The sequence below is a fragment of the Electrophorus electricus genome, chromosome 11 (genome assembly GCF_041902795.1).
Source record: "Electrophorus electricus isolate QZ-2024a chromosome 11, ASM4190279v1, whole genome shotgun sequence".
In the NCBI taxonomy this organism is placed as follows: Eukaryota; Metazoa; Chordata; class Actinopteri; order Gymnotiformes; family Gymnotidae; genus Electrophorus; species Electrophorus electricus.
The window spans coordinates 29,902,501-29,929,356 of NC_137507.1; the positions used below are offsets into that span (position 1 = coordinate 29,902,501).

The 26,856-nt window shown below is 45.3% G+C and overlaps 2 protein-coding genes and 1 long non-coding RNA gene across 9 annotated transcripts in view; 1 reads left to right on the plus strand and 2 right to left on the minus strand.

Moving 5' to 3' along the window:
* mpz (myelin protein zero) overlaps positions 1 to 1,104 on the minus strand; it is an 11,745-nt gene extending 10,641 nt beyond the window's left edge. For all 5 annotated transcript variants that reach the window (XM_035528014.2, XM_035528012.2, XM_035528013.2 and 2 more), the window contains exon 1: positions 947 to 1,104. In XM_035528014.2, coding sequence (XP_035383907.1) covers positions 947 to 1,079 — 133 coding nt within the window. In that variant the 5' untranslated portion in view covers positions 1,080 to 1,104. The remainder of the gene's footprint in view (positions 1 to 946) is intronic.
* Positions 1,105 to 9,293: 8,189 nt separating this feature from the next.
* lig1 (ligase I, DNA, ATP-dependent) lies at positions 9,294 to 23,998 on the minus strand. Of its 3 annotated transcripts, XM_081723537.1 has the most exons (27): positions 23,829 to 23,998; positions 23,220 to 23,279; positions 22,870 to 23,044; positions 22,594 to 22,762; positions 22,117 to 22,275; positions 21,484 to 21,768; positions 19,891 to 19,987; positions 19,562 to 19,657; positions 19,425 to 19,481; positions 19,052 to 19,110; positions 18,168 to 18,281; positions 17,770 to 17,936; positions 17,531 to 17,607; positions 17,197 to 17,288; positions 16,872 to 16,971; positions 16,695 to 16,780; positions 16,428 to 16,543; positions 15,794 to 15,889; positions 15,464 to 15,574; positions 14,755 to 14,826; positions 14,139 to 14,283; positions 12,348 to 12,430; positions 11,067 to 11,219; positions 10,751 to 10,804; positions 10,334 to 10,477; positions 10,063 to 10,155; positions 9,294 to 9,548 (listed from the first exon to the last, which is right to left on the minus strand). In XM_081723537.1, exons 1-27 carry the CDS (start codon positions 23,843 to 23,845, stop codon positions 9,474 to 9,476), a joined length of 2,952 nt encoding a protein of 983 aa, XP_081579663.1. In that variant the 5' UTR covers positions 23,846 to 23,998; the 3' UTR covers positions 9,294 to 9,473. The 3 variants fall into 3 exon arrangements, with proteins under 3 accessions (XP_081579663.1, XP_081579664.1, XP_081579665.1); XM_081723538.1 differs by lacking the exon at positions 19,425 to 19,481; XM_081723539.1 differs by lacking the exon at positions 10,334 to 10,477.
* LOC145659925 (uncharacterized) lies at positions 23,279 to 26,180 on the plus strand. Its single transcript, XR_014126098.1, has 3 exons — positions 23,279 to 23,510; positions 24,656 to 24,724; positions 24,844 to 26,180. It is a non-coding gene; the product is annotated as an uncharacterized LOC145659925 (long non-coding RNA).
* Positions 26,181 to 26,856: the final 676 nt, after the last annotated feature.

Below are 26,856 nucleotides of genomic sequence, written 5' to 3' on the forward strand. Positions count from 1 at the left end.
AGCCCAGTGGACTACAAACACCACTCAGACCCCAACATCAGCCCCAGTCAACTACAAATACCACTCAGACCTCCACCAACACCCCAACATCAGCCCCAGTCGACTACAAACACCATTCAGAATGACCAGATATGAAATACATCTCACACAGATGAACTGTAATTGTACAATATAATACCTGTACCATAACTGTCACAGACCTATGATACTTCATGCTTACATATTAGGATTTCAGGTAGTAACCTATTTACTCAATTTCTCAATATGATACCATATTTAAAACATCACCTATTCTTTTGAAACATAGAAACACAAGAAGCTCTTAAATCCCTCAAACAACTGCAGGGGCTTATGGGAAACGGTGTCCTTTAAACACCACATGTACACATACATTACAGATGCTACATATGGATGTGTTGATCACAACACACCTGTAATTAAGTTAGAACAGTCAAAGCTCTCACCAGCTGACTGTTTGGATGGCCTGCTGTGTCCTTCTAGAAAAAGGCAAACTATAAACACAATTTCACAATTTGCATCAACATGCTTGTTTATACTGCCAGTAACAGCAAACTCTGAAACTCTAACATCTAAGATGCTTCTTTAGTTAATTCTTTAACAATTTCAAATAAATGTTCATTCTGATTAACCTTTCTGTGTTAACCTCATAGCAGCACACAGGCCTTCCAGGAAGCAGCTCCACCCACAGTGAATGTCCAGCTCAGACAGCTGGACACAAGTCAGCCTCACCCTGTCAGAGGTTACTGAGAGCTCAGATCAGTGAGCAGCACAGCAAACAGCCATTTAACAAGCCAAGCAAAAACAAAAACAAAGAAAAATAAAAAACAACCAAAAAAAAGTCCTGCTGATCTGTTGGGGAGAAGCAAAGTCGTCCTAAAGCAAACGCAGAAGCCACAGGACCCCCGCCCCCCCTGCAAAGCTCTACCTGCGGCCAGCAGCACTGTGGCAGTGAGCACCAGTAGACTCAGCATCGCTTCTGTCAGACGACCTGCTGAAGGGCGAGTGGAGCAGAGAAGAGTGCAGGACACAGGGACGACGTGAGAGAACTGGAGGGGCATCCAGAAGACTGGGAGCTGAGTTTATACCACCCACCCCTCACCGAGGCCCTGCCCCACAGGCATTACACAACCCACCCCTCACCGAGGCCCTGCCCCACAGGCATTACACAACCCACCCCTCACCGAGGCCCTGCCCCACAGGCATTACACAACCCACCCCTCACCGAGGCCCTGCCCCACAGGCATTACACAACCCACCCCTCACCGAGGCCCTGCCCCACAGGCATTACACAACCCACCCCTCACCGAGACCCTGCCCCACAGGCATTACCCACCTACCCCTTACCGAGACCCTGCCCAACAGGCATTACACACTCCATCACTCATTCTTCATATGTCTCTCTCTCTGTCTCTCTCTCCCTCTCTCTCCCTCTCTCTCTCTCTGTCTGTCTGTCTGTCTCTCTCTCTCTGTCTCTCTCTGTCTCTCTCTCTCCCTCTCTCTCTCTGTCTCTGTCTCTCTCTCTCTCTCTGTCTCTCTCTCTCCCTCTCTCTCTTTCTCTCTCACCCCTAGCCATGTCTTATGGCATGTCCCTCTCTCTCATTCTTCCACTCTCCAATAAAGACACCCAATAATGGTACAAAGATATTGAAGAGAACAACCTTAACTAACTTCCCTTCTGTTTCGCTATCTCTCCTTTTTTAATAAGAGAATTACGTTCATTTGACAAGGCAAGACCACAATTTAAAAAGCTAAATGGAGACAGATAAAAAGACTTAGTTAAATGAGAATGAGCCAGTGTAAAGCCTGACCTCTGTGTGTGTGTGTGGGACACAGCAGCTTGGCTTAATTGCCACATCGTTATAGCACTTCTCTTGATGTCATCACCAGTAGAGCAGAACTCATCTTCACTCCACACCATTGCAGACAGAGCACCTGAAATAAAACAAAAGTGTTGTGTAAATAATACATTCTGATGTTATGCACATTGACAGAGAGGAGGAGAAGCACGCAGAGAGAGATCTCCTCATCCCATCCATTTCTCCTCTCTTTGCCCTTTCACCAGGACATGAACAAAGACTCCTCTTTCTGCGTCCCTCCATCCCTCCATCCCTCTATCCCTCCATCTCTCTCCAGATTCCTCTCTTCTGCTGACGTCTGCCAGTCAAAACAATCCGGGGGGAGGGAAAGAGAGAGAGAATCCTCCGCCTCGGTTCGCTCTGCACAAAGGCCTGCATTCTCCACTCGGCCTGCTCCTGTTAGCAGAACGCCACAAAGACAAGAGATAGAACCCAGCTATAAATAGAGAGTTGAGCTAGGGACACAGAGACGGGGACACGGAGACATGGAGACGCTAGCCAGTGAGACAGAGAGAGAGAGAGAGTGAGAAGATAACAGAGGAGCAAAATCTGTAGTAGGAACGTAGGTGGGAGTGACAGATTTGAAGTCGTCGTTCTGTCATTTATACATTTATGTACTGGATTACAATAACCCGGGAGCTTCTCACCGAGGCCCTGCTCTCAGACTCCCTAATCCTAATCTCAGACCCTCTAATCCTAACCTCAGACCTCTTAATCCTAACCTCAGACCCTCTAATCCTAACCTCAGACCCTCTAATCCTAACCTCAGACCTCTTAATCCTAACCTCAGACCCCCTTATCCTAACCTCAGACCCTCTACTCCTAACCTCAGACCCCTTATCCTAACCTCAGACCCCCTAATCCTAACCTCAGACCCTCTAATCCTAACCTGACCCCCTAATCCTAACCTCAGACCCCCTTATCCTAACCTCAGACCCTCTAATCCTAATCTCAGACCCTCTAATCCTAACCTCAGACCCTCTAGTCCTAATCTCAGACCCTCAGACTAACCTAAACTTCAGCATTACAACAAAATAAGTCAAAAGACAAAATCATAACGCAATCACACAAAATGAGTTTCAGCATCAGAAAGAATCTTGTGTATGAATGAAGCATGCAAGTCCTCAAAAACAGACAATAACATAATCCCTGACAGCGAGGTACCACAGGACAGCATCTGACCTGACAGGAAGGTCCCGCACCTCACCTGACATAAGGGGCGGAGTTCACTGTACCTACGTGTATTTCCTACAATCACGTGACACTGAACTACACTAGAGAACGAGGAAGGGGCACCACACACACACACACACACACACACAAACAGCCAGCAGGACAACAGAATCTCTCACACACAGACACAAACACAAACACATACACACACATGCATGCACAGACACACAGTAGGTCAACAGAATCTCTTTCACACACATGCACACGCACACAGACACTTGCACATACAGACACACACGTGCACTTACAAACACACATGCTCTAACTCAGGAAAGTGCACACGTGCCTTTAACTATAACCAGGAAATAAACATGCAAACAAAATCATTACATGTGAGCTATCAAAATACACACACATACAACCTGCTCACAGCATCTAAATACACTAACTATACAACTGGTCCTTCCCATGAGAGGTTTTAGTGCAGTTGTGCAGTGCTGACATCACCACACTCCAAAAAGACAGAGGTCACTGGTCAGTGCCACAGCGTGTGTGTGTGAGAGAGAGAAAATATGTGTACACAGCACAGACGCCTAACGACATCACTGACATTCAGCAGGATCTCGCCAGGACAAAGAAAGGACTTGTCTGTCCTCGGCTCAGCCTGCTCTCACTCACATGGCTGGCATGGCACGGGGAGCACGAAACAAGGGATGAAAGGATGAAAGGATGGGGGAGGCAGGGAGAGAGATGGAGGGATGAGGAGAGAAGGCAACAGAGGAGAAAAGGTATTGTTCTGGTCTGAATGACCAGTTATTGTGCTCAAGAAGTCCTGCGCTATAAGAGTAGGAGTAACAGGAGTGTGTGTGTGTGTGTGTGTGTGTGTGTGTGTGTGTTTGTGTGAGGGGGGGGATTGAAAAAGAGAAAGAAAGAGTGAGTGAGAGCACAACAGAGGAGAGAGAGAGAGAGAGAGAGAGAGAGAGAGAGAGAGAGAGAGAGAGAGAGAGAGCGCCACATTGACGATTCAGAAAAAAACATGGGCGTAATGATTTGTTTTTTTTAGTATGTCCCCCCCACTGTGTCCACGTTGGGAAATGGTGCCCAACCTGCTTCTCTCCTCAGAGAAACATTCTGTAGAAGCATTTTGTTCTGTCATTCTTCAGCAGACACCCACATCAGCCTTGGACTTCTCCTTCTCTACATTCTCTTGGAAGAAATAGATTCTTTCAGCTGCCCATACACACACACACACACACACACACACACACACACTCACATTCTTACTCACACAAAGACTCTAATTGAAATGCTCAGCACACAAACAGAAACTTCGACCAAACGTCTTTTAAAGAAAAGCTTTGAAAAATCCCAGACTTCCATTCACAGGAGTAATATAAACTCACAATGTGCAGGAAGCACATGTGAGTCTACAGTCACACGTGAGGCTCTCCAGCGTGGACAAAACAAGTGTGCACACGCACGAGAGTACATCCACAAGTAATTCACTGGGTCACTTAGGAAAACAGCACCACTGTCAAATAGATTTTTAATGTTCAGAAGTACTGGCAGGTAAATATTATCAGAAAAGACTGTGGAAAAAATGCTTTTGGCAGCTTAGCCTTGCACTGAAAACATTACAGAAATGTAAAGTGTAAAGTTCTTGAAGTCACAGAATGGGGAAAAAATGAGTGGTGGTTCTGGGGGTGGAAATCCTAACCCTAAATCCTAAACTCTAGACCCTAATTCTAAACTCTAAACCCTAAATCTAAACCCTAACCCTAAACCCTAGACCCTAACCCTAAACCCTAACTCTAAACCCTAAACCTTAGACCATAACTCTAACCCTAGACCCTAACCCTAAACCCTAGACCCTAACCCTAAACCCTAACTCTAAACCCTAAACCTTAGACCCTAGACTCTAACTCTAAACCCTAACACTAAACCCTAAACCCTAGACCCTAACTCTAAACCCTAAACCCTATACTTTAACTCTAAACCCCAACTCTAAACCCTAAACCTTAGACCCTAGACCATAACTCTAAACCCTAAACCCTAGACTCTAACTCTAAACCCTAACACTAAACCCTAAACCCTAGACCCTAACTCTAAACCCTAAACCCTAACCCTAACCTTAAACCCTAAACCTTAACTCTAAACGTTAAACCTAACCTTGTTGAGGAGAGAGCAGTGTGAGAAAGGACAGACTGAAGCTGCAGTAACAAAAACAAACACTTTATAACCCTAACCCTAACCCCTAACCTTAACCCTAACTCTAAACTCTAACCCTAATCTCTAACCTTAACACTAACACTAAACCCCTAACCTTATCCCTAAAAAACCCTAACCCTAACCCTCTTTACAACCTTGTTGAGCAGGAAAGCATATTGGTACTTACAATACATCAAACCTTCAGGTGAGCTAAAAAAGCAGAAGAAATGATTCATCTAATATTCTACTAAGTCTTGATGGCTTTTCAGTAACACCCATAATTGTTGTATACAACACAGGTGTTACTATTGACTCTAAACTCTCATTTAACAAACACATACTTAATGCTACTAATGCTACCTTTCTCCATTTATGTAATATTGCTAAACTACTACATTTACTTTCATCAGATGCAGGGGAGGGGCATCCTCCTCTGGGTGACATCAGACACCACGATACCAACAATATAAACAATAAAGGGCACATAAGGACATATAAACAGAGTGGCCCCTGGTCTGATGAATCAGTTTTACTTCATTTCAGGGTGCTGCTGATAGTGTGGCAAGGTACTCTTTGGGTCCCTTAATACCAGTCTGGGGTGGTTTGAATCTAAGATCACATGCATTATGGACACACTTCACCATATTATAATAGCACTTCCAGTATAATAACACACCATGAATGAACAAAGTTAAACTTATACAGCACTTTTGAAGGACCCCAGGGTCACTTTACAACACACACACACACACACACACACACACACACACACACACACACACACACACACACACACACACACACACACACACACACACACACACACACACACACACACACACACACAGCATACTCTCAACCAGAAACCTCAACCCCCAGGACAGAGCACCATCCACCACTGGGCAGACACACAATCATTCACACACACTCTGACAGCTTTATTAGGGTACACATCACTGGGCATTCAGACACACACAATCATTCAAACACAGACATTTATTAGGATAGCCAATTAACCTAAGCTTCATGTTTTCGGACTGTGAAAGACAACCCATGCAGACACAGGGAGGAACACAAACCAGACAACTGTTTTCACCACCAGAACCGTGCAGTTCAGCACACTTGAGCGCCATCTCCAGCGTTTGAGTCTAATACTGCACCTCTGGGATGCAGTAAGACAAGAGATACACAAAGGAGTGTTTCCAACACCTGAGGTGTCCATACCACCAAGAATCGAGGCTGTTCTGGCATTTCTAAAGAGTGGCCAGTGAGTGTTTATTGTTACTCACATTTTACCTTCTTAATGTACACCAGTATTTTAGAGACTCTAGAGGGGTCATCCTGTTTCACTAGGCTATAATGATACTGGCCACATGCGCTCAGACATCCATTTACATAGAGAAGGTCAGAGAACTCACAAATGGGATACAAAAGGTTTTTTTACCTTCATAAATGAGGTAACGCCTTTAAAAATAGCTTCACACCTGACGATACTCACCTCTTTCCAAAGCTTGAGCTGTAATCATCCTGTAGGAGGAGAAGGTTGCAGGGAGAAGGTTTCAGCCATTAAAAATCGCCAGGTCTGTGCACGTAGCGTTCCTCAGGTGTCACTTTCACAATTTACAGCACTTTAAGAAATGGACATGTTTGGTAATAAATACCAGAGATGATTTTGGCATCTGAAGAGTCCAGGTCATGCAGAGAAGAGTTGTGATCCCTTCTGTAAAATATGGTAGTAGATCTGTGATGGTGCCATAGTGTTCACTGCCAGAGCCCTGTGGAAATCGTTTCAGGATTAAATACCAAGAGATATTAGAAAATACAAATATGGCTGCATCTAAAATGATTTGATATTATGCTAAAATGTTGTTTTGTCTAACAGGACAGCGAATACAAGCAAACCCACACACAAATATTGCTCACTGACCACAGAATCAAGAATCAAGATTTTGCAGCAGCTATTCAAGTCTTAGAAAGGAAAAATATGTTTTCTTTCATGGTACTGCAGCATCGGGCTGATAGCCACATTTTTCATACCATATCTGAAACGCATTCTCTGCTATTCGGTGTGACGCATCAATAGGCCATTATTAACATGAATGCGTTCACACGAGGTGGATTTTTAATGTCCCTTTTATGGACAGCAGATACAGTATTTAAGAACCAGAAAGTGGACACGGAGCTGTCAATCAAGCGAGGCGACGCCCACACAACTCTCAGTACTGGTGCTGATTGGTTGGTGATTGGTTGGTTGACTATTTGTACCTGTCGTTTTAAATGCAAACTTCCCTGGATATTTAACACCACCAGAACCACACTTAGACTTAAGCATAGCAAACGTTTGACTCGAGTGTGGAAAGGTAAGTCTGGAAGAAATCCTTTAAGAATGGAAAAGCACAAAAATGCAGACTTTTACATCAACGTACCATGGCATCTTAAACTCTCCAGCGTCTGAAGACTTTATTGTCGCTTAGCAAAAATATTTTTTTCGGTAGCGGCGCCTACTGAAGCGCGCTGCTCTCTGCCTCCTCCTACAGGTGCAGTTGCTCCAGCTCATGAAAGCGCGTCTCCGTTTCTAACAGCGCAACACTTCTAGAAATTATGTTATTTTAACCAGCCTCCCTCCCCTCGAGGGGAAGACTTTAGGAGGGGTTACGGTATGCATCAGAGGCCTTGATGGGTTTTTGGATGTTCAATAGCAAAATAAAAGGACTGGTCCAGCCTAGTGCAGAATGGCGTAGCCTATATCAAATCACCCACTAGTCAATTACCCTCAATTAGGTAATTATTTTACATGCTATTATTCTTATCAAGTCAAATAAATTCTAATTAGCTCAGTTTAATTAAATTTTCAAAACCATTCACACAAACTCCCTACATTGTGAAAAGGCTACACTTTTAATGAGTGAGTCTGCGTTTCAAGGCTGACTTTTTAAACATAAAAAGTGGTAGTGGAGCACAGAGAGGAGAACCTCCCTTAGAGAAGGAAAGAGAACCTGTTTTAGGAAGGAAAGTTGGAAAGACAGAGAGAACAAAAGACAGAAACAGCAGGAGAAAAGACGCTAATTTAATTTTCCATCCTCAGACTTGCACAATGCAGTCACACTTTTTTATCATATTCACATAGCCCCAAGGAGAGGCTGAGACCAACACACTCACTCATACACACACACACCCCAACACACTCACTCATACACATACACACACCCAAACACACTCACTCATACACATACACACCCCAACACTCACTTATACACATACACACACACACACAGCAGAAACTACAGTACATGGGCGTGAATGCAGGTGTAAGTTTGTCATACTGAAATATCTGCTCTTGCTGTATTTCAACTATACCCAGTAGGTTCCAGTTCCATCTCACCTGACACAGGAGCCCATGCAAGTGAACAAAAATGTGTACATGCACACACACACACACACTATTACCTCTTCCTCTCTCACTCAAACACACCACTACACCTCCTCTCACTCACACACAACCACACTTCTTCCTCTCACACGCACACATCTTCCTCTCTCTCACACACACACCATTACACCCCTTACAAACATACCCCAATATGCCCCTCCCTCCCACACACAAACCCCACTACACCCCCAACCTCATACACACAAACCCATCCACACTCTACTCCTCCCTCACATCCACCCCTTATTTAAATATACCCATCTACTGGACTCCCAGATTTGTTTTAACACAAAAAAAGAGAACACCCATTCTGACAAATCAAATCAAAACTCAGAGCCAAAACGCTCAAACAAGTTACCATACACATCTCACTCACTCACACACACGCACAAAAAACCTCAACCATACACTTCTACACATGCTTAGTCCCACTATACACAAACTACCAAAAAATTCATCATACACCCACATGATATCAACCAGCCAAACAGAGGTCACAGGTTCAAAGCTGTGAAGGTTCATCCTTATATGGGCAATCTTTCAACATTTCATGCCCAACACTGGTCCTCACAAGGGTGTTAAAAACAGAAGTCACACAAACCAAACTTATTAAAAGCTTGTTTATTTATTTCAACTCATTTTAAAGCTTATTTACACTTTCTTTGAACTTTCATTTAAAATCCTTGTACAAACTTAAACATTCACATTTTACAATTTGTACCAAGAGAATGCCCAGAAATAGACAGGCGAGTCAGGGTCAGATGACTGCACTAACAGTGCACAGATCAATAATAATCCTCCAAATCAGTCTTTTCGCCCTGATTTTGTATCTGTTGCTGCTTCCTGTAGAGATCGGCAATCTGAGAGAGAGAGAGAGAGACACAGACACTAGTGATCGATTAAAAATTCATAAAGGACAATTTATACAAACAAACTGTCTTTTACACTTTTCTGTCAAATGCTACTGGACTGTAAAATAGCATTTCCAATATAATCTAAATCACTGATAATCTGATTCATGCAATGAATGTTTCAGTGTTTCATTAATTTCTACAGATGGTCCACATGTTAAACTGTAAATGAAGTGTCACAAACGCTGCTACATGTGCCATGTATACAGGGAAGAGAATCTTCATACAACAAACCTCAAGGCTAAAGATGTATTATACAGACAAACATGTACACGTGGTTATGATTTCACCGTGTGCTTGTTTGTGCGCTCAGGTGCGTGCGTTTACCTGGGCTTGTGTGCGCTCAGGTGCGTGCGTTTACCTGGGCTTGTGTGCGCTCAGGTGCGTGCGTTTACCTGGGCTTGTGTGCGCTCAGGTGCGTGCGTTTACCTGGGCTTGTGTGCGCTCAGGTGTGTGCGTTTACCTGGGCTCCTGTTGTAGCGTCCTCTGGTTTTTTGTCATCTCTGACACGGAGGAATCGAGGGAAGCGAAGAGAAATCCCCTTCTCTGGGTCCACCTGGTGGACAGAAAGGGTAATTCAGGTCATCTTGCGATACTTTCCACCTCCTGTACATATCAGTCTATTTTTTCAGGGCTGCAGGACAAAAAGTCTGAACTTCAGAAAACCATGGCTTGAAAAGATCATGAGGAAGAAAAAATGTTACAGGGCCCTGCTGTTTAACTGCTACACTGACCAATCCCATTGCTGCTTTGTAGACCGGGGACAGCGATAGGTCAGCGCATTTCACTTCCCACACTTGTACAGCATCCAGCCAAACATCTGGCTCTGCTGACTGGTCCACTCTGTAATAGGGGCGGGGCTTAGGGAGGATGTGCTCCTGAGAAGACCAGTTTGTAATTATGAATTACTACAGATTAATATAAACTAATAATAATCTATATGATCAATTCAACAATGGTAAAAGTATTTAGTACTTTTCCTTTTTACTGAAGTCGTTTTTAAGTCGTTATGTTTGTGATTTTATTTATTTATATTTATTTAATGTATGTATTATTTATTTTTATTTAATTGTAATGAACCCTTTATGTTAATCATCATTTAACATTGAGTTTATTTAAACACTAATAAAATTACTAATAATTCGTTATACCTTTAAAAAATTATAATGTTGCTCCAGATCTTCATCTTTAAAGCCTGTTCCTATCTACAAACACAAACAAAACTGATTAGGTGCACACATGCATGCCCACATGCACCCTGACACACACACACACACACACACACCCCTGCAAGCACCCCAATACACACACACACACACACACACACACACACACGGTAAGAGAGTGAACAGCTTTGATCTCGGTACGTTAGTAGCATTCAATGAGCTCTTATCCAGCTGAACTGTTAAATGAGACACCCCAGCCCACCCCAAACACACAGCCCCAGGACACGCCCCTTCCTCCTACCTTACAGACAGACTGGAACTCCTCGTTGTCCTCGTCGTAGCAGGCGAGGAGAAAACCTCCATAGCTGCCTGCTCGTTTTCCCTTCCCCAGGTACGCACCGACCACACACAGATCCACTGTGTCTCCCACCCCCTCCAGGTAATCCTTCTTCAACTGGGACACACAACAAAGGAGAAACCCCAGAGGGTGAAGAGTCCAGTGCTTCAGGTACTGGACTAGTAATCAGAATGTTGTGCATGGTGAGGTGGGTGTGTGCAGGGTGTGTATGGTGTAGAGTGTTGTGTGTGGTTCAGGTACTGGACTAGTAATCAGAATGTTGTGCATGGTGAGGTGGGTGTGTGCAGGGTGTGTATGGTGTAGAGTGTTGTGTGTGGTTCAGGTACTGGACTAGTAATCAGAATGTTGTGCATGGTGAGGTGGGTGTGTATGGTGTAGAGTGTTGTGTGTGGTTCAGATACTGGACTAGTAATCAGAATGTTGTGCATGGTGAGGTGGGTGTGTGCAGGGTGTGTATGGTGTAGAGTGTTGTGTGTGGTTCAGGTACTGGACTAGTAATCAGAATGTTGTGCATGGTGAGGTGGGTGTGTGCAGGGTGTGTATGGTGTAGAGTGTTGTGTGTGGGTCAGGTACTGGACTAGTAATCAGAATGTTGTGCATGGTGAGGTGGGTGTGTGCAGGGTGTGTATGGTGTAGAGTGTTGTGTGTGGTTCAGGTACTGGACTAGTAATCAGAATGTTGTGCATGGTGAGGTGGGTGTGTGCAGGGTGTGTATGGTGTAGAGTGTTGTGTGTGGTTCAGATACTGGACTAGTAATCAGAATGTTGTGCATGGTGAGGTGGGTGTGTGCAGGGTGTGTATGGTGTAGAGTGTTGTGTGTGGTTCAGGTACTGGACTAGTAATCAGAATGTTGTGCATGGTGAGGTGGGTGTGTGCAGGGTGTGTATGGTGTAGAGTGTTGTGTGTGGTTCAGGTACTGGACTAGTAATCAGAATGTTGTGCATGGTGAGGTGGGTGTGTGCAGGGTGTGTATGGTGTAGAGTGTTGTGTGTGGTTCAGATACTGGACTAGTAATCAGAAGGTTGCCAGTTCAAGTCCCACCACAAGCCACGTTTCCACTGTTGGGTCCCTGAACACTTTGGTAAGTGTTAGTTAAATGTAGGAAATGTGAAGTAATTACAGAGAGTTCTCCAGAGCCTTGTTACGTCCAGGAAAATGCCAAGTAGCGCGAGTGTGAGAGAGAAGGGAAGAGGCGCAGCGTGCGTGTGTGAGACAGCGAGTTACCTTAAGCCAGTTGTGAGATCGTTTAGCAATTTCATAAGTGGCGTCTTTCTCCAGGGTTTTCACCATCAGGCCTTCACATGAGTCTAAGAGTGAGAGAGGAAAAACAAAAAAAAAAATCACTCCTCACCCTACAAAAGGACACACACTGTGCTTGTAATATTCATATCACAGCAAAACATTTAAGATGAGTGGCCGCGCATTGGTAAATATCAACCTCAACGTCAAACACTGTGCTGCCAAAAATACTCACAAGCAGCAGCATAATTAAACCAGAACAAACAATGGAACTGCTTTTCCAAAATAGAAAGAACCGTGACAGGAGAACAAGATGAAGTCATGTTCCTCCTGGACAGGGAACTTATGTAAACGTGATCTGTGTAACGCATGAACTGTAGGAGTCCTTACGCAAGGGATCGAGTAGATGAACATTCATCACGTAGAAACATAAATAACGATTTTGGTGAGCCATCTCAGAGAAATGAAGCTATTTGTAATGTCAACTGCATCAAACTCTCACAGCTAATAACACTAACTAGCCAACACAGGTAATGGGAAATATACTCGAGGGATCTCATTATTCGACAGTGAAAACGCTCCAGGATACTCACTGCAGCAAATCATTATGGGTTAAATTAAGTGTTCCTAGGTTAATAAGAATAATTTAATATGAAAAAGCTAAATTTCATGATGAGTAAAATTCCAACACCTCCCCAGACACAGGAGTATTACATTTACGGCATTTATCTGACGCTTTTATCCAAAGTGATTTAGAAATCTGACTGAACTCAACTTGAGTAATTGAGGGTTAAGGGTTTTGTTCAGGACCCAACAGTGGAAACCTGGCAGTGGTGGAACTTCAACTGGTAACCTTCTGATAACTAGTCCAGTATCTGAACCACACACACACACACACACACACACACACACACACACACACACACACACACACACACACACACACACACACACACACACACTTCACCATGCACAACCTTCTGATTACTAGTCCAGTATCTGCACCACTGAGACACTATACACACACGTAACACACACCACACCCAACACACATCCACAACCTTCTGATTACTAGGCCAGTACCTGCACCACTGAGACACCATACACACAAGTAATACACACCACACCCAACACACACACATACCCACTTCACCATGCACAACCTTCTGATTAACAGTCCACATCTGATGCACACTCTGTTCAAACAAACACTCCTACACCAGGATGAATGTCGAGTACTCAGGTAACATGATTAAACAATAAGTATCTCTGAAAAGACAAAAATAACGTAATATCATAAATTTACCAAGTAGAATAAATCGGTTCTTTGTCAGGGCAGAGTGCCGCTGGAGTGTCTCATTTATACCGGCTTCTATACGAGCGCGCACGCACACTCTGATAACAGCAACCACACCGTTTACTTTAGCAAAAATAACAAAATATAATTAATTAAATGGCCTCTCATCGCTCAGCAGTGATGTCATGACAACGTTGGTAATACTAGAAAACTGTGACTGATCTCCGCTGGACACCGTAGATCTTGGAGGCGTAGTTTGTGTTTGTGGGCGGGACCAGAAGGTGGACCCAAAGAATAAAACACTACACATCGATCCTGTGTTGGTCACCAACGTAACTGATAGAACTGGGATTTCTACAGTGTTTAATTCTCCCACCTATTCTGAACGCCAAGGCAGCAAAGTCATCAGAAATGAAGGCAAAACCCACAACCTTCTCCATTTCATTCTCTGATACCAACAGACAGACATCCACCCACACCTCGTATGGACTGCTCGAGGAACTCAGCAATGGTCTCGGTGTTGTCAGAGTCGAGAGACCGGGCAAAGACAAACTCCCCCTCCTTCTCCACAAAACTCTCCCTCAGCAGAGCTCGGCGCTTGCTCAACGGCTCTCGTACAAGAGACTAGAGAGAGAGAGAGAAAAACACAAACACACCAGAGTGAGTGGACAGAAGACAGTTTTACACAAAGGAGTATAGAGAAGACAAAGCGTGAACACTGGCATCACAGACAGGCAACCACAGGGACATTTTAACACACATCATGGGTGACTAAAACAACTTTACTTTGCGGAACATTGTGCGGGACTAAGAGAGCAACGCAACCTGCCCACACATTATTACTATTACTATTCTTATTACTACAACACACGCCTGGTTCATGAACATTTCTGTTTCAAGCAGCTATGATACAGATGCTACTGTTCTGATACATCTGGGGCCATTGAGGAATTCTCCGGTCATATCCATTAACAGCAGCTAACCAACACAGACCTAACTGCCCCAGTCCTGATGTGGGTGTGGTGGAGGCTGGGTGGTGGTGTGTCCATCATGCAGAGGGACAGAAAGATTTCTTTTCCACTGACATGTTCTTACCTCTCCGTTCAAGTACAGTAGGTCGAAGGCGTACACACACACCTGCACCTTTATCTCAGACGCATCCACGTCCTACAACATACACACACACACACACACACACACACACACACACACACACACACACACACACACACACACACACACACACACACACACACACACACACACACGAGAGAGAGAAACACGAAATCGTGAAATTCCTCCCACTCTCCACCTGGACATTCCCTCTCCACCCGTAGCTACGGTTTATTTACGATTATCGGCATAGCAAGTCTAAATGTTTAAGTCCAAACAGGGGTCAGGGGTTAAGAGTCATTCTAAGGGCACCAGCAGTAGTCAGACAGGAAGCTCCACCACTCTGACCCTGGACTTCCTCCCAAAACCAGACCCCTACGAGCTGTAGGTCTGAAATGGTGTGCAGTTGCTGTGTTGTCCGTTGAGACTCACACATCAGGACTGCAGGTCTGTGCTGACATCTGCAAGCCCGATGGGTTTAGACACCAAACCAACCAACAGAACCAGTAAGAAGTTTGGGTCAAACTCCTTTTTTACAGATGACGACTGACAGGCAAAAATCCCCAGTGATGAGCGTACAGTCTAACCAGCTCACACGTGAGAGTTCAGCTTCAAACAGACCGAACCTGCTCATAACATCTGCCCCTCCCCCGCCCCACCCTCAGGCCGGGTCCTGCTCCAGTATTCTCACCTTACGCTTGCGTGTGGTCAGCACCTGGAAGGGCTGAATCTGCTTCTTCTCCCGGTCCCACGCCACAGCCTCAGCATCCAACACACAAGAGCGCACGGACTCCCGCTTCACCTGAGAGAGACAGAGAGAGACTCAATACATAAACGAGTGAGTTATGTGAGCATGTAGATCACTGACAAGGAGAACGCAAGGTCTGCACAAGCTATTGCTGTTATATCTGTGTGTGAGTGTGTCTGTGTGTGAGTGGAAGAGAAAAGATGAACAAAAAAGAAAGAAAAGCAGAGAGGAGGTTGTGGCTCAGCTCACTGCTGACTAACAGGTGTGTGTTACCTGAGGGATGCGTGAGGTGATGTCTGGGTATTTGCTGGTGTTATCCTCTTGATTTCTGCTGAAGATACGAACCTCACCATTCTCAACAATATGAATCTACAATTCAGAACCAAAATCAAAATGATAATCGCCAAGTGGAAAGAAACAAACGTGTACTATTAAACCAAACTAAGAGAAACACCACCAGCCATTTTTATTCTTGTACCCAGTCAGTGGATTCCGTATGAGGTGTGTGGAGCTGTGCGAGTCGGGCACAGCAGTGACCCTGACAGGGTGGGGTGTGAGTGTGTGTATGTGTGTGTGTGTGTGTGTGTGTGTGTGTATCGGGTACAACAGTGGTGATGGAGACCTTAAACATGTCACTACACGGAGAAAGCCCACCAGCTCGGGTTTCTTTGCTCAAAAACCAATCACTGACGAAGAGCTGAGGATGAGGATGGTCAACAACACCTATAATGCAAGTGTATCTGAAAAAGTGGTCTGAGTGTGTGTGACTACAATAACCAGTCCAATAAACTCAGGCTTCACCAGTACAATAACCAGTCAAATAAACAACTCTCACAGCTAGAGAAGGTACTAGAGAAGGCCTAGAGAAGGTACGTATACACACACAGACACACACGGACAGACACACCTGTGCTCTCTCTCCATCATACTTGTACTCGCAGGTGAAGGCGGCCTCGTCAAACCTCTTCATCACCTCCCCCACACCCTTAGTGGGATGGGCCAGCATAGGACGCAGGGGCACACCTGGCCATCACACACACACGCGCACGCATGTGCACACACAGAATCAATGCACAAAACAAGCAATTTCCCCCTCAAAGTGTGTTCCATACCTGGAGAATGTGTGTGTGTGTTTGCGTGCGTGTGTTTGTGTACATGGATGACTGTTACGTACCTGGAGTGAGACGACAGTGATGTGGCAGTTCGTCTATGCCTTCCTTCAGAAGTACAGGGATGATGACGTCATAGTTTGGCATTTCACTACACAGAGAAAGCAGGACGATCAGTGATATAGTGGACAGGAAGCGGAGGCATGTCCGGCAAGTCTGTCCGAGAACGCAGGGGCGTGTACCAGTAAGTCTGTTTGAGGATGAGTGCTTTTTCTTCAAGCCATGCTCTCCTACTCTCGGTACTCATCACCTTCCCTGCATCAATAACAGCTGGAGGGAACTCTGAACAAAAACACACACACAGAGGATTGGTTGGGACAATAGTACAATATAACCTAGACTCTGATTTTAAAAAAGTTTGTAAAACTTTTTTACGTGGATTAACTGGCCCTCTCCAGTCTGTCTGCTAATTATTGTCACTAACCTCACTAACTCCAACACAAACCTTTGACCCCAGTCCTGACCCTGACCCTATCCACATCTAGAAGAACGTTATCTGAACGTCACCTGCAGCTGGCGGGCTCAGACACACAGCCTGACTTAAGGCTGCTAGGACACTCTGCTCAGCCAATCCGATCCTCAGTTTCCCTGCCAATGACCTGTCAGACAAAACACAGCCAATCGCATTACTCAACACTCAATCTCATTTTAAATAAACAAAATATACCATTTGCCCTTAGGGTATGCAAAGTGTAATTATACTGTCCAATCTTGTGTGGCACGTATTATTAGTGAATTATAATCATGAGAAGTTAAACGTGGGTGTAATGTTTAATTTGATCAACACAAGCACATAAAACCAGACAAGTGGCAATGTAAATAACGTGGTTTAAAGACTGACCGCACAATGTATCTGGCCTCTGAGAAACGGCATGCCACAAACAGACCCTTAATGATATCAATTTTCTTGTTCATGGCCTGGGGGTGGGAACAGAGAGACGTGCCAGTATAAAGTAATGGAGTTGAATAACAAAACTGAATGTTTATTTTTTATATGCTTCAATTAGACTGGCAGGTAAGTGGAAGTGGACAGAGGCCGTTCCAGCATGAACAGCCCCTCCTGCAGCTGCCTGCACTCACAGAGTTGCCACTCATGCTACCAATCTCCTTCAGCTTGGTGAATACGCCCACAGCCGTCAAATTAGCTGGCGCAAACATCATTCTCTGGTTGCTGCGGGAGCTCTCGGCCACCAATCCCAGATCACCTTTTTCCTGAGCCTCCGCCTTGATTTTGTCCAGCTGTCGCCCTGCCAACCAAAGCAGACAGACCGAGGCTCACGCAGGCTGGATGTCATTTGCATATGACAGGGCCAAGTGGGCGTGGTTTGCATATATTTACAGGCATTCTGGCCAGTGAGTGCTGCCTCATGGCTAGATGAGAATTGCAACACCAGCAACTAGCTGTCCAAAATAACTCCTTTAATATCATCACATTTTAATAATAATAATAATAATAATAATATCATTGTTCCACTTACCTGTTGCCTGGGCAACAGCCTTCATCAGCACCGTCTCCCCAGTGCCCAGCTCTAGGCCCTGGTAGGCAGGGCCGAGCTGGTTTAGACACAGGTACACACAGCACAGCAGGTCCTCTACAAAATAAAGACAAATAAAGACACAGCATTTCCTAAAGCCAAAACAAATCCTCACAAATAGGCCATCTTCCTTTTTAATGAAGAAAGCAGAAACCAGTTACTGATTTTATTTGCAACGAGTGGTGATTAAACTCCCAACAGTGTTGATGGCCAGCAAAACGTGCTGTAGTATTTTAGTCACTAAAAGGAGAGAGCAACTCCCCGCCAGCCGCTGAGGGGGTCCTTAATCGCATCGCTGTTTATGCTCATTAGAGGCAAACACAGTACTTAAATCATTGTTAGTATCAAACATCCCCTGTGAATCCATCAGTCTGTTTACCACTAATAAGTAACTAAACTTTAACGCTGTCTCTAGCCAATGCTGGTTAACTACCACTGGGCATCTTCACTGTCTTTTATATCTGCATGGCCTCCTGTGTCCAAATACACACTCACATCTTGTGACATTAGCAGAGCAGGGAGGCATGAGACCATCTCTCTCTCTCCCCTCCGCTCAGAACAAGGTTACATATGTAAACAAAGCAGCATTACGCCCATGTTTCTACCGACTTCAAACACACAGGTCAAAAATATTTAAGATTTCTGCAGCTTGTCTTTCAGACTTTAATTCTATCAGTTTAATTAAAACTGACTTACATTTTTTTCATGCTTTATATGTTAAGTTGAATGTCCAATCCCTTCATCATCAATCACTGATATTACACTCAAACTGACTGGAATTACTCCACCCCGCTCTGTACTGTCATTCACCACATACACACACATACCAGGAGAGAGCAGGATCACAGAACGCAGGAGATTAGACAGGGTCTCAATATTCCTCAACCTGGTGATGAGTAAAAAACACAGACATGTATTACATTAGTCAAACTCTCCAACACACAACAAAAATCAACACAAACAAAAAACAACACTCATTCTACACACATGCATAACCACATAACACTCTCACACACACTAAAAAATTATACCAATATTACCCCCATACACACACTCACTTGATGGATAAACTCTATCAAACAAATGACAACTAATTAGCTTCCTGTACTGGAGACCCTGCAGTCAGCCTGGAAGTGCTGCTGTAATACAAGTGTGAAACAAGCAGCACCTCCAATAACAAAGTGTACATGTGAGTCACACCTTCCTGAATCTTCCTCAATCTTCTCAAAGGTACGTGCAACAGCCAGGTATGGAACTCTGACAGAGAGGGCAATACACAAATCAATGTTTAAGAACACTGTGGGTGTGGCTTGAGAACACTGTGGGTGTGGCTATACCTCTGGCCCCTCCTCCAGCACGCATCATCAATGGGGTGATAATGAGCTTTGGAAGGATCATATTGGCCCTGGTTTGCAGACTCCACCCCCTTTTCACTGTCACACATGAAATGCAAAAACACTTATTTCAAGGTTATTTATTTTATTATATTTCATTATTCATTCCCAGCTATGTTACTCCACATTTATAACATCTATCCAACTTTCTCACTACAGGCGCACCACTCGTCCTTTTACTGGTTTCTCTCTGAGGTGTACAATAAAAAGGCGTTGATAACAGTGAGGGGTGGAACGCGAGCAGACACGCGTCCACCTCAACATGCACCAACCTTTTCTTCTTCTCCTCAGCTTTCTCTCCACTGCTCAGCTTCTCTGGTTCATTCTTCTCTTCTGATTTTTCCAGCTTCACTGCTGCCTTTCTGGGTGCTACAGAAGCATGGAGGAGATAACGAGCGTGAGAGGAGATAACGAGCAGGAGGTCATAATGAGCATGAGAGGAGGAGGAGGAAGAGGAGATAACAAGCGTGAGTACATAAGCATGAGAGGAGGAGGAGGAGAGATGACGGGAAGGAGTAGATGACGAGCATGAGAGTAGAAGATAACGAGCAGGACATGAGAATGAGAGGAGAAGAGGACGAGTGTGAGAGGATGCGAGAACGAGCAGGAGGACATAAGCATGAGAGGAGATAACGTGCGTGAGAGGAGGAGGAGGAGGAGAGGACGTGCGCGAGAGGAGGACGTGCGTCAGAGGAGGAGGAGGAGAGGACGTGCGTCAGAGGAGGAGGAGGAGAGGACGTGCGTCAGAGGAGGAGGAGGAGAGGACGTGCGTCAGAGGAGGAGGAGGAGAGGACGTGCGTCAGAGGAGGAGGAGGAGAGGACGTGCGTCAGAGGAGGAGGAGGAGAGGACGTGCGTCAGAGGAGGAGGAGAAGAGGACGTGCGTCAGAGGAGGAGGAGAAGAGGACGTGCGTCAGAGGAGGAGGAGGAGAGGACGTGCGTCAGAGGAGGAGGAGGAGAGGACGTGCGTCAGAGGAGGAGGAGGAGGAGGAGGAGGAGAGGACGTGCGTCAGAGGAGGAGGAGAAGAGGACGTGCGTCAGAGGAGGAGGAGCAGGAGGAGGAGAAGAGGACGTGCGTCAGAGGAGGAGGAGATAACGAGCGTGAGTACATAAGCATGAGAGGAGGAGGAGGAGAGATGACGGGAAGGAGTAGATGACGAGCATGAGAGTAGAAGATAACGAGCAGGACATGAGAATGAGAGGAGAAGAGGACGAGTGTGAGAGGATGCGAGAACGAGCAGGAGGACATAAGCATGAGAGGAGATAACGTGCGTGAGAGGAGGAGGAGGAGGAGGAGGAGAGGACGTGCGCGAGAGGAGGACGTGCGTCAGAGGAGGAGGAGAAGAGGACGTGCGTCAGAGGAGGAGGAGGAGAGGACGTGCGTCAGAGGAGGAGGAGGAGAGGACGTGCGTCAGAGGAGGAGGAGAAGAGGACGTGCGTCAGAGGAGGAGGAGAAGAGGACGTGCGTCAGAGGAGGAGGAGAAGAGGACGTGCGTCAGAGGAGGAGACGAGGACGTGCGTCAGAGGAGGAGGAGAAGAGGACGTGCGTCAGAGGAGGAGGAGAAGAGGACGTGCGTCAGAGGAGGAGGAGAAGAGGACATGCGTCAGAGGAGGAGGAGACGAGGACGTGCGTCAGAGGAGGAGGAGAAGAGGACGTGCGTCAGAGGAGGAGAAGAGGACGTGCGTCAGAGGAGGAGGAGGAGAAGAGGACATGCGTCAGAGGAAAAGAGGACGTGCATCAGAGGAGGAGGAGGAGAAGAGAACGTGTGTCAGAGGAGGAGAAGAGGACGTGCGTGAGAGTAAGGGGCAGGCTGAGGAACAAACAGGAGTCAACAGATGCAGAGGGGAAAAAAGGAAGGAAACTGACCAAAGAAGCTGCTGATGACTGTTTTCTTAGCAGATCCCCCTCTCTTTTCCTCCTCTTCATCCCTCTTTTTTATCACTCTATTAGGAGTGCATTTTTCCTCCTTTGCTTCATCCATCTCTCTGTTCTTTCCATTCGCTCTGTCATTTTTTTCTTCCTCTTCGACGACATCACTCTTCTTTTCACTCTCTCCCTTCATGGTGTCCTTCATTCCTTTGTCTGTCTTCTGTTGTTCCATGTCCACAGCCTTCTCCCCCTCAACCTCCATTACATCTTCCTCGGTCTCTCCTGCAGGGTAGAAGTAAAAAAGCTGATCAACCTCTGGATATGCCCTCAGAGCAGGAGAAGCCACCCGACCAGTGATTGAGGCTCCTGATCTGAAATAAAACTCCCTAGGAACTTAATTCATAACCTTGATGTTGCCAGGATGACACCATAAGTTTGGAAGTTCACATTTTCCAGAACAGCCTGCAATTGTAAGCAACTTACAATTATGACTAAATACAACTTGAGTAATTAAGGGTCTTGCATAGGTGCGCAACTGTGGCAACTTGGCAGCGGTGGGGCTTGAACCAGCAACCTTCTGATTACAAGTCAAGTACCTTCAACACTGAGCTACTGCTGCCATATACTCACCGGTGTGGTCAGGAGCTTCCTCTGTTCTTGCTCTCTTCCTCTCCTGTTCAGTCTCCTCTCTCTCTTCATCAGGCTCCTCCTTCTCTCTCTCCATCTCCTCCATTTCTCTCTCTCCATCACTCTGGCTGTCCAGCTTCCTCTTAGGAAACTGCTTCCGAGCTATTGAGAGACAAGAGCGTATGCACACACGCGCACGTGTACACGCAAACCGGCAGAGACTCAAATTCAATGTCTAAAATAGCCGTTGAAACACCATTTTACATTTACGGCATTGCGCTGATGCTTTTATCCAAAGTGACTTACAATTATGACTGAGTACATCTTAACTAATTGAGGGTTAAGGGTCTTGCTCAGGGGCCCAACAGTGGCAACTTGGCAGTGGTGGGACTGGAACCAGCAACCTTCTGATTACAAGTCAAGTACCTTCACCACTCAGCACCACACAAGCGTAAGCTTTAAAAGGTGGCGGCGACTAACCAGTCTTTCGTTTTGGGATGCCAGAGGGTGAGGTGGTTGTCGGGGTAACAGGGCTCCCAGGGCTGCCTGTAGTTTCTGAAACAGTTGAAGTTGCTGGGGTGACAGGGGTTGCCAGGGTAACAAGGGGTTTTGGTGACAGTGGGTTGATGGTGGCCTTTGAAGCTACAACCTTTACAAGACAGAGGCGTACAATAAATAGCTAATCTTTTCAAGTAAGCAAAGATATTTTGCAGTCGCACCAAGTGAAATCAGGCAGTCAGGTCAAATTAAATGTACCTTCTCTTTGCTTGGTTTGTCTGCCTGGTCTCTGTCCAATTTGGAGACTTCTTTTACTGTTGACTGGTCTTCATCATCACTGTCCACTATCGGTCGGCTCCGTTTGTTGGTTTTTTTGACTGGCGAATCGTACTCCTGTCCACCATTCTGAGTTTTGAGGGGGCTTTTGATGGATCTGGAGGTAGTGAGCAGAGTTAGTCTACTACAAGAAACACGACTTCTTATCCTTAAGGCATTTACTTGGCTTATTTCTGCACGAGGTCTGGGCGCACTGGGTTCATCTGAACGCCCGCGACCCGAATGAGCGTGCAGAAGGCGCGAGCGCGTATTTAGCGTTAGCTTCCACTCACTCCGACTGCTCTCTGGTCTGTCCGCCCAGCTCCTTACACTTCACCGGCTGAAAGAATGACCTGAGAAAACAGGGCGAGTTTTTAGTCCGGGTTAGAGGCAATAAGTACCCCCACTGCCAGTCTTTCTTGTGCAGTAATAACGTTTAGGGACCAAGTACTGCAGGTAACAGCGTTACTAACGTTAGCCAGCCGGCTAATTTCGCCTGAGGACAGCTAACGCTAGCGTAGACAGGTTGGTTTGTTACCGACGCAGGGACATTTGGCTGAAATTCCCCAGACCCCTAAACTAAGGTAGCGTTAGCTAGTTGGTTAACCTACTGCACATTACTTATCGTGTGGCTAGTTTACCTTAAATGATAAAAGTAGCTGCTAACTAGTTAGCTAGCTAGCTAAGGCCGCTGTTTAAACCAGGCTATCTAACATTCAGTGGAGATTAGCCACCTAGTTAACGTCTTCAAGAGTTAACCTAGTAGCACTCGGCTAGCTGGTAACTATTAGATACCGAGCTAGGTGTTTTATTTTATTTATCTAGTTAGATGTGTAGCCAGTACTTGCCATGTGAACGGATGCATGTTTATGGTATGGTATGGTGAAACGCGACACACTTACGCAATGCTTCGCTGCATTTTCACCTGCAGAAAATTCACTTCACAGTTCCAAATATTCCGGTTTTCCCGCTCGTAACCGGTGTTGTCGTACGTGTAAATCCGCGCGCTCAACTCAGACGATTCGGCGCCAAAGTGACGTCCGACTGCGTGCACGCAAGGGAGAAAGGGGCACGAGAGCTAAGAAGCTCGCCGCCTGCTGTCCGGGTTGAATGTAATCAAGATGTGTTCAGTCATAATTGTCAGTCGCTTTGGATAAAACCGTCAGATAAATGTAAAGATCATTTTTGCGCTTGGGGCGACATTTTCTGAAATGGCTTATTTTGTCCGCACCACTTTTTCATTCTTTAAATATTTTATATTGCTGCAGATATCTGTCCAAACGGTCTATGAAGCGGCACTAATATGAGGAAGCGTGTATTTGCCAGCTCATATAGACTGGTGGACTGATACACGCGTCCCTCATGATCTTATACAGGTTATGGTTCTGCCCAGCAAACGATCTTTTATTTAACTTGTGCCATTTCTCTGAACCAGTCATAAACTTGTTTTAGTCGATCCGTGTAAAGCTGGCTGTTTGAATCCTAAAACCTGGCATACCGCATCTTGCAGGTTAACAGCAATCAGGTTTTAACGTTCACTGTAAACAGGAGAGGTAGCTATTAGAGAAATACTTTTAATATTTTAATATTAGTAATGTCATATTGTTATGCATTAGCTAGTGGAAGCTAATCTGTTGCTATAATTAATGTTTTGCATATTTTACATTTCATAAACCCATTTTAATAAAAGTCTTAAAAGTGTAAGTCTTTGTCTGTTTTTCTCACCCAGAACCAGCTGCATGATCCCAATCAGTCTGGCTACATACCGGCACATTCTTATGAAACGGCCCTCATATCGGTGACTGAGAAACTTCATGTCGCTAAAGCTGCCAAACAGTCATCTGTTTTGATTCTTCTAGACCTTTCAGCAGCCTTTGACACAGTGAACCACAACATTCTTCTCTCTGTTCTCTCCAGGCTTGGTGTGACTGGCTCTGCTTGGAGATGGTTTCAGTCCTATCTGGAGGGACGGTCCTATCAGGTGACATGGAGAGGATCCACATCCAAACCGTGTGACTCTCCACTGGTGTCCCCCAGGGCTCAGTATTGGGCCCCCTTCTCTTCTCTTTGTATACTCATTCTCTTGGTGATGTAATATCTTCTCATGGTTTCTCCTACCACTGCTATGCCGATGACACTTAATTATTTCTTTCTTTTCCACCCTCTGACACGCAGGTCTCCAGATGCATCTTGGCATGCTTGACTGATATCACATCATGGATGACAGCCCACCACTTGAAGCTCAACCCCAGTAAAACTGAGCTTCTGTTCATCCCAGTAGCCTGTAGCCTGGGCGTAACTTTGGACAACCAGTTGTCGTTCTCAACTCATGTTTCTAATCTAACCCGGTGTTGCAGATTCCTCCTTTGTAACAAACGAAGGATTCGACCCTTTCTTTCGCAGGAAGCTACCCAGGTGCTTGTGCAGTCTCTTGTGATTTCAAAGCTAGACTACTGCAACTCGCTACTTGCTGGTCTTCCTCTAAGAGCCATCAAACCTCTACAACTTGTCCAGAATGCAGCAGCACAACTGGTCTTCAATCTTCCGAAGTTCACACATGTTACTCCACTGCTGCACTCCCTTCATTGGCTCCCTGTAGCTGCACGCATCAGATTTAAAACCTTGATGCTTGCCCTCAAAGCCAAAAATGGACCAGCCCCTTCATACTTGAGGTCATTGGTCATATGATTGGATTAGAAAGAAGATTAGAATATAGAAAGGAGAGAAGGAGATAAGAGGAGAGGTTAAAATGAGAGGGGAGCACAGCATGTCCCTGATGCCCTCCCAAGTGTACCTGTAAGTAAGTAAATGCATACATTTCCTAAACCTTGGTAACTATCTGGACTTGTCTTCATATAGCAATATATATTTCTGGTTATTGTAACAGCGTCAGTCCTGCCCACTAGCCTTTCTCCGCCCAGACGTAGATCACCCTTGCCTGAATGCTGATCGTTTGCACCTGTCTCTCATTTTAGTTTCTTTTATAACCTCCCAGTTCCCGTAGCATATTTGTGAAGTATTGTATTCTCATGCATACCGAGCGTTCCTTGTTCCTGTTGTTTTTTGTGGATTTTGTCATCTGCTTTCCCCCAACATAACTCCTCACTCTTAGCCCTTTGGACAACCTCGGATTCTGCCTTCTGATTTGGACATTGGACTGTGCCCTCAACTGTCCACTTCGCCGTTCCCCGCCCGTTTACGACGATTCTTCTAATTCTCCTCACAACTCCTTCCTGCCTGTATTAAAAATAAACTCTTGCATTTGGATCCACATCTACCTGTGTCCTGATGATTCGTTACAGTTACATGATTATACTTTATTGGTTCCTTTCTGATTTCGTTCCTGTCCCTGTTCTTGTCTCCAGCACTTTTCACACAAAAGTTACGACCACGTCTATGTTGGAAAAACAACCTCAGAAACATTTAGGTTATGACAAGCATTTAGGTGGAAAAAGAGCTGAAGTACATCTGCGCTGAAGTACTGTCAATAGGATTTCTGGTTTAGCGTATTGTGAAATGTGTACCTAAGGAACTGGCAAACTGATACCGTTCATGAGACTATAATTTACAACAATGTATTTATAGGATTAGGTCTATTTGTTTTATTTTTTGTTTTGGTTTCTGTTCACACATGGTTTCATTTCACCAGAGTACTAACACACCTGATCCTCATCCTGCTCACTACTGCCCCTGACTTAAGCTGACCTCCCTCGTGTTCACATCGCAAAGTATTGCTACACCATGTTGCGTACCAAGCGTTCCTGACCCATGGACCACCCCCCCCCCCCTTGTTTGTGTGTTCAAATGTTACAATGTGTTAATAGATGCAAAGGGCCTTTGTTAAAACTCACAGGTGTATGTTGTAGATTACTGTTCTTAGATCAGTCTAGATGCAGCCGTTTAAATGCGGAGTAACCTGTATTTATCTAG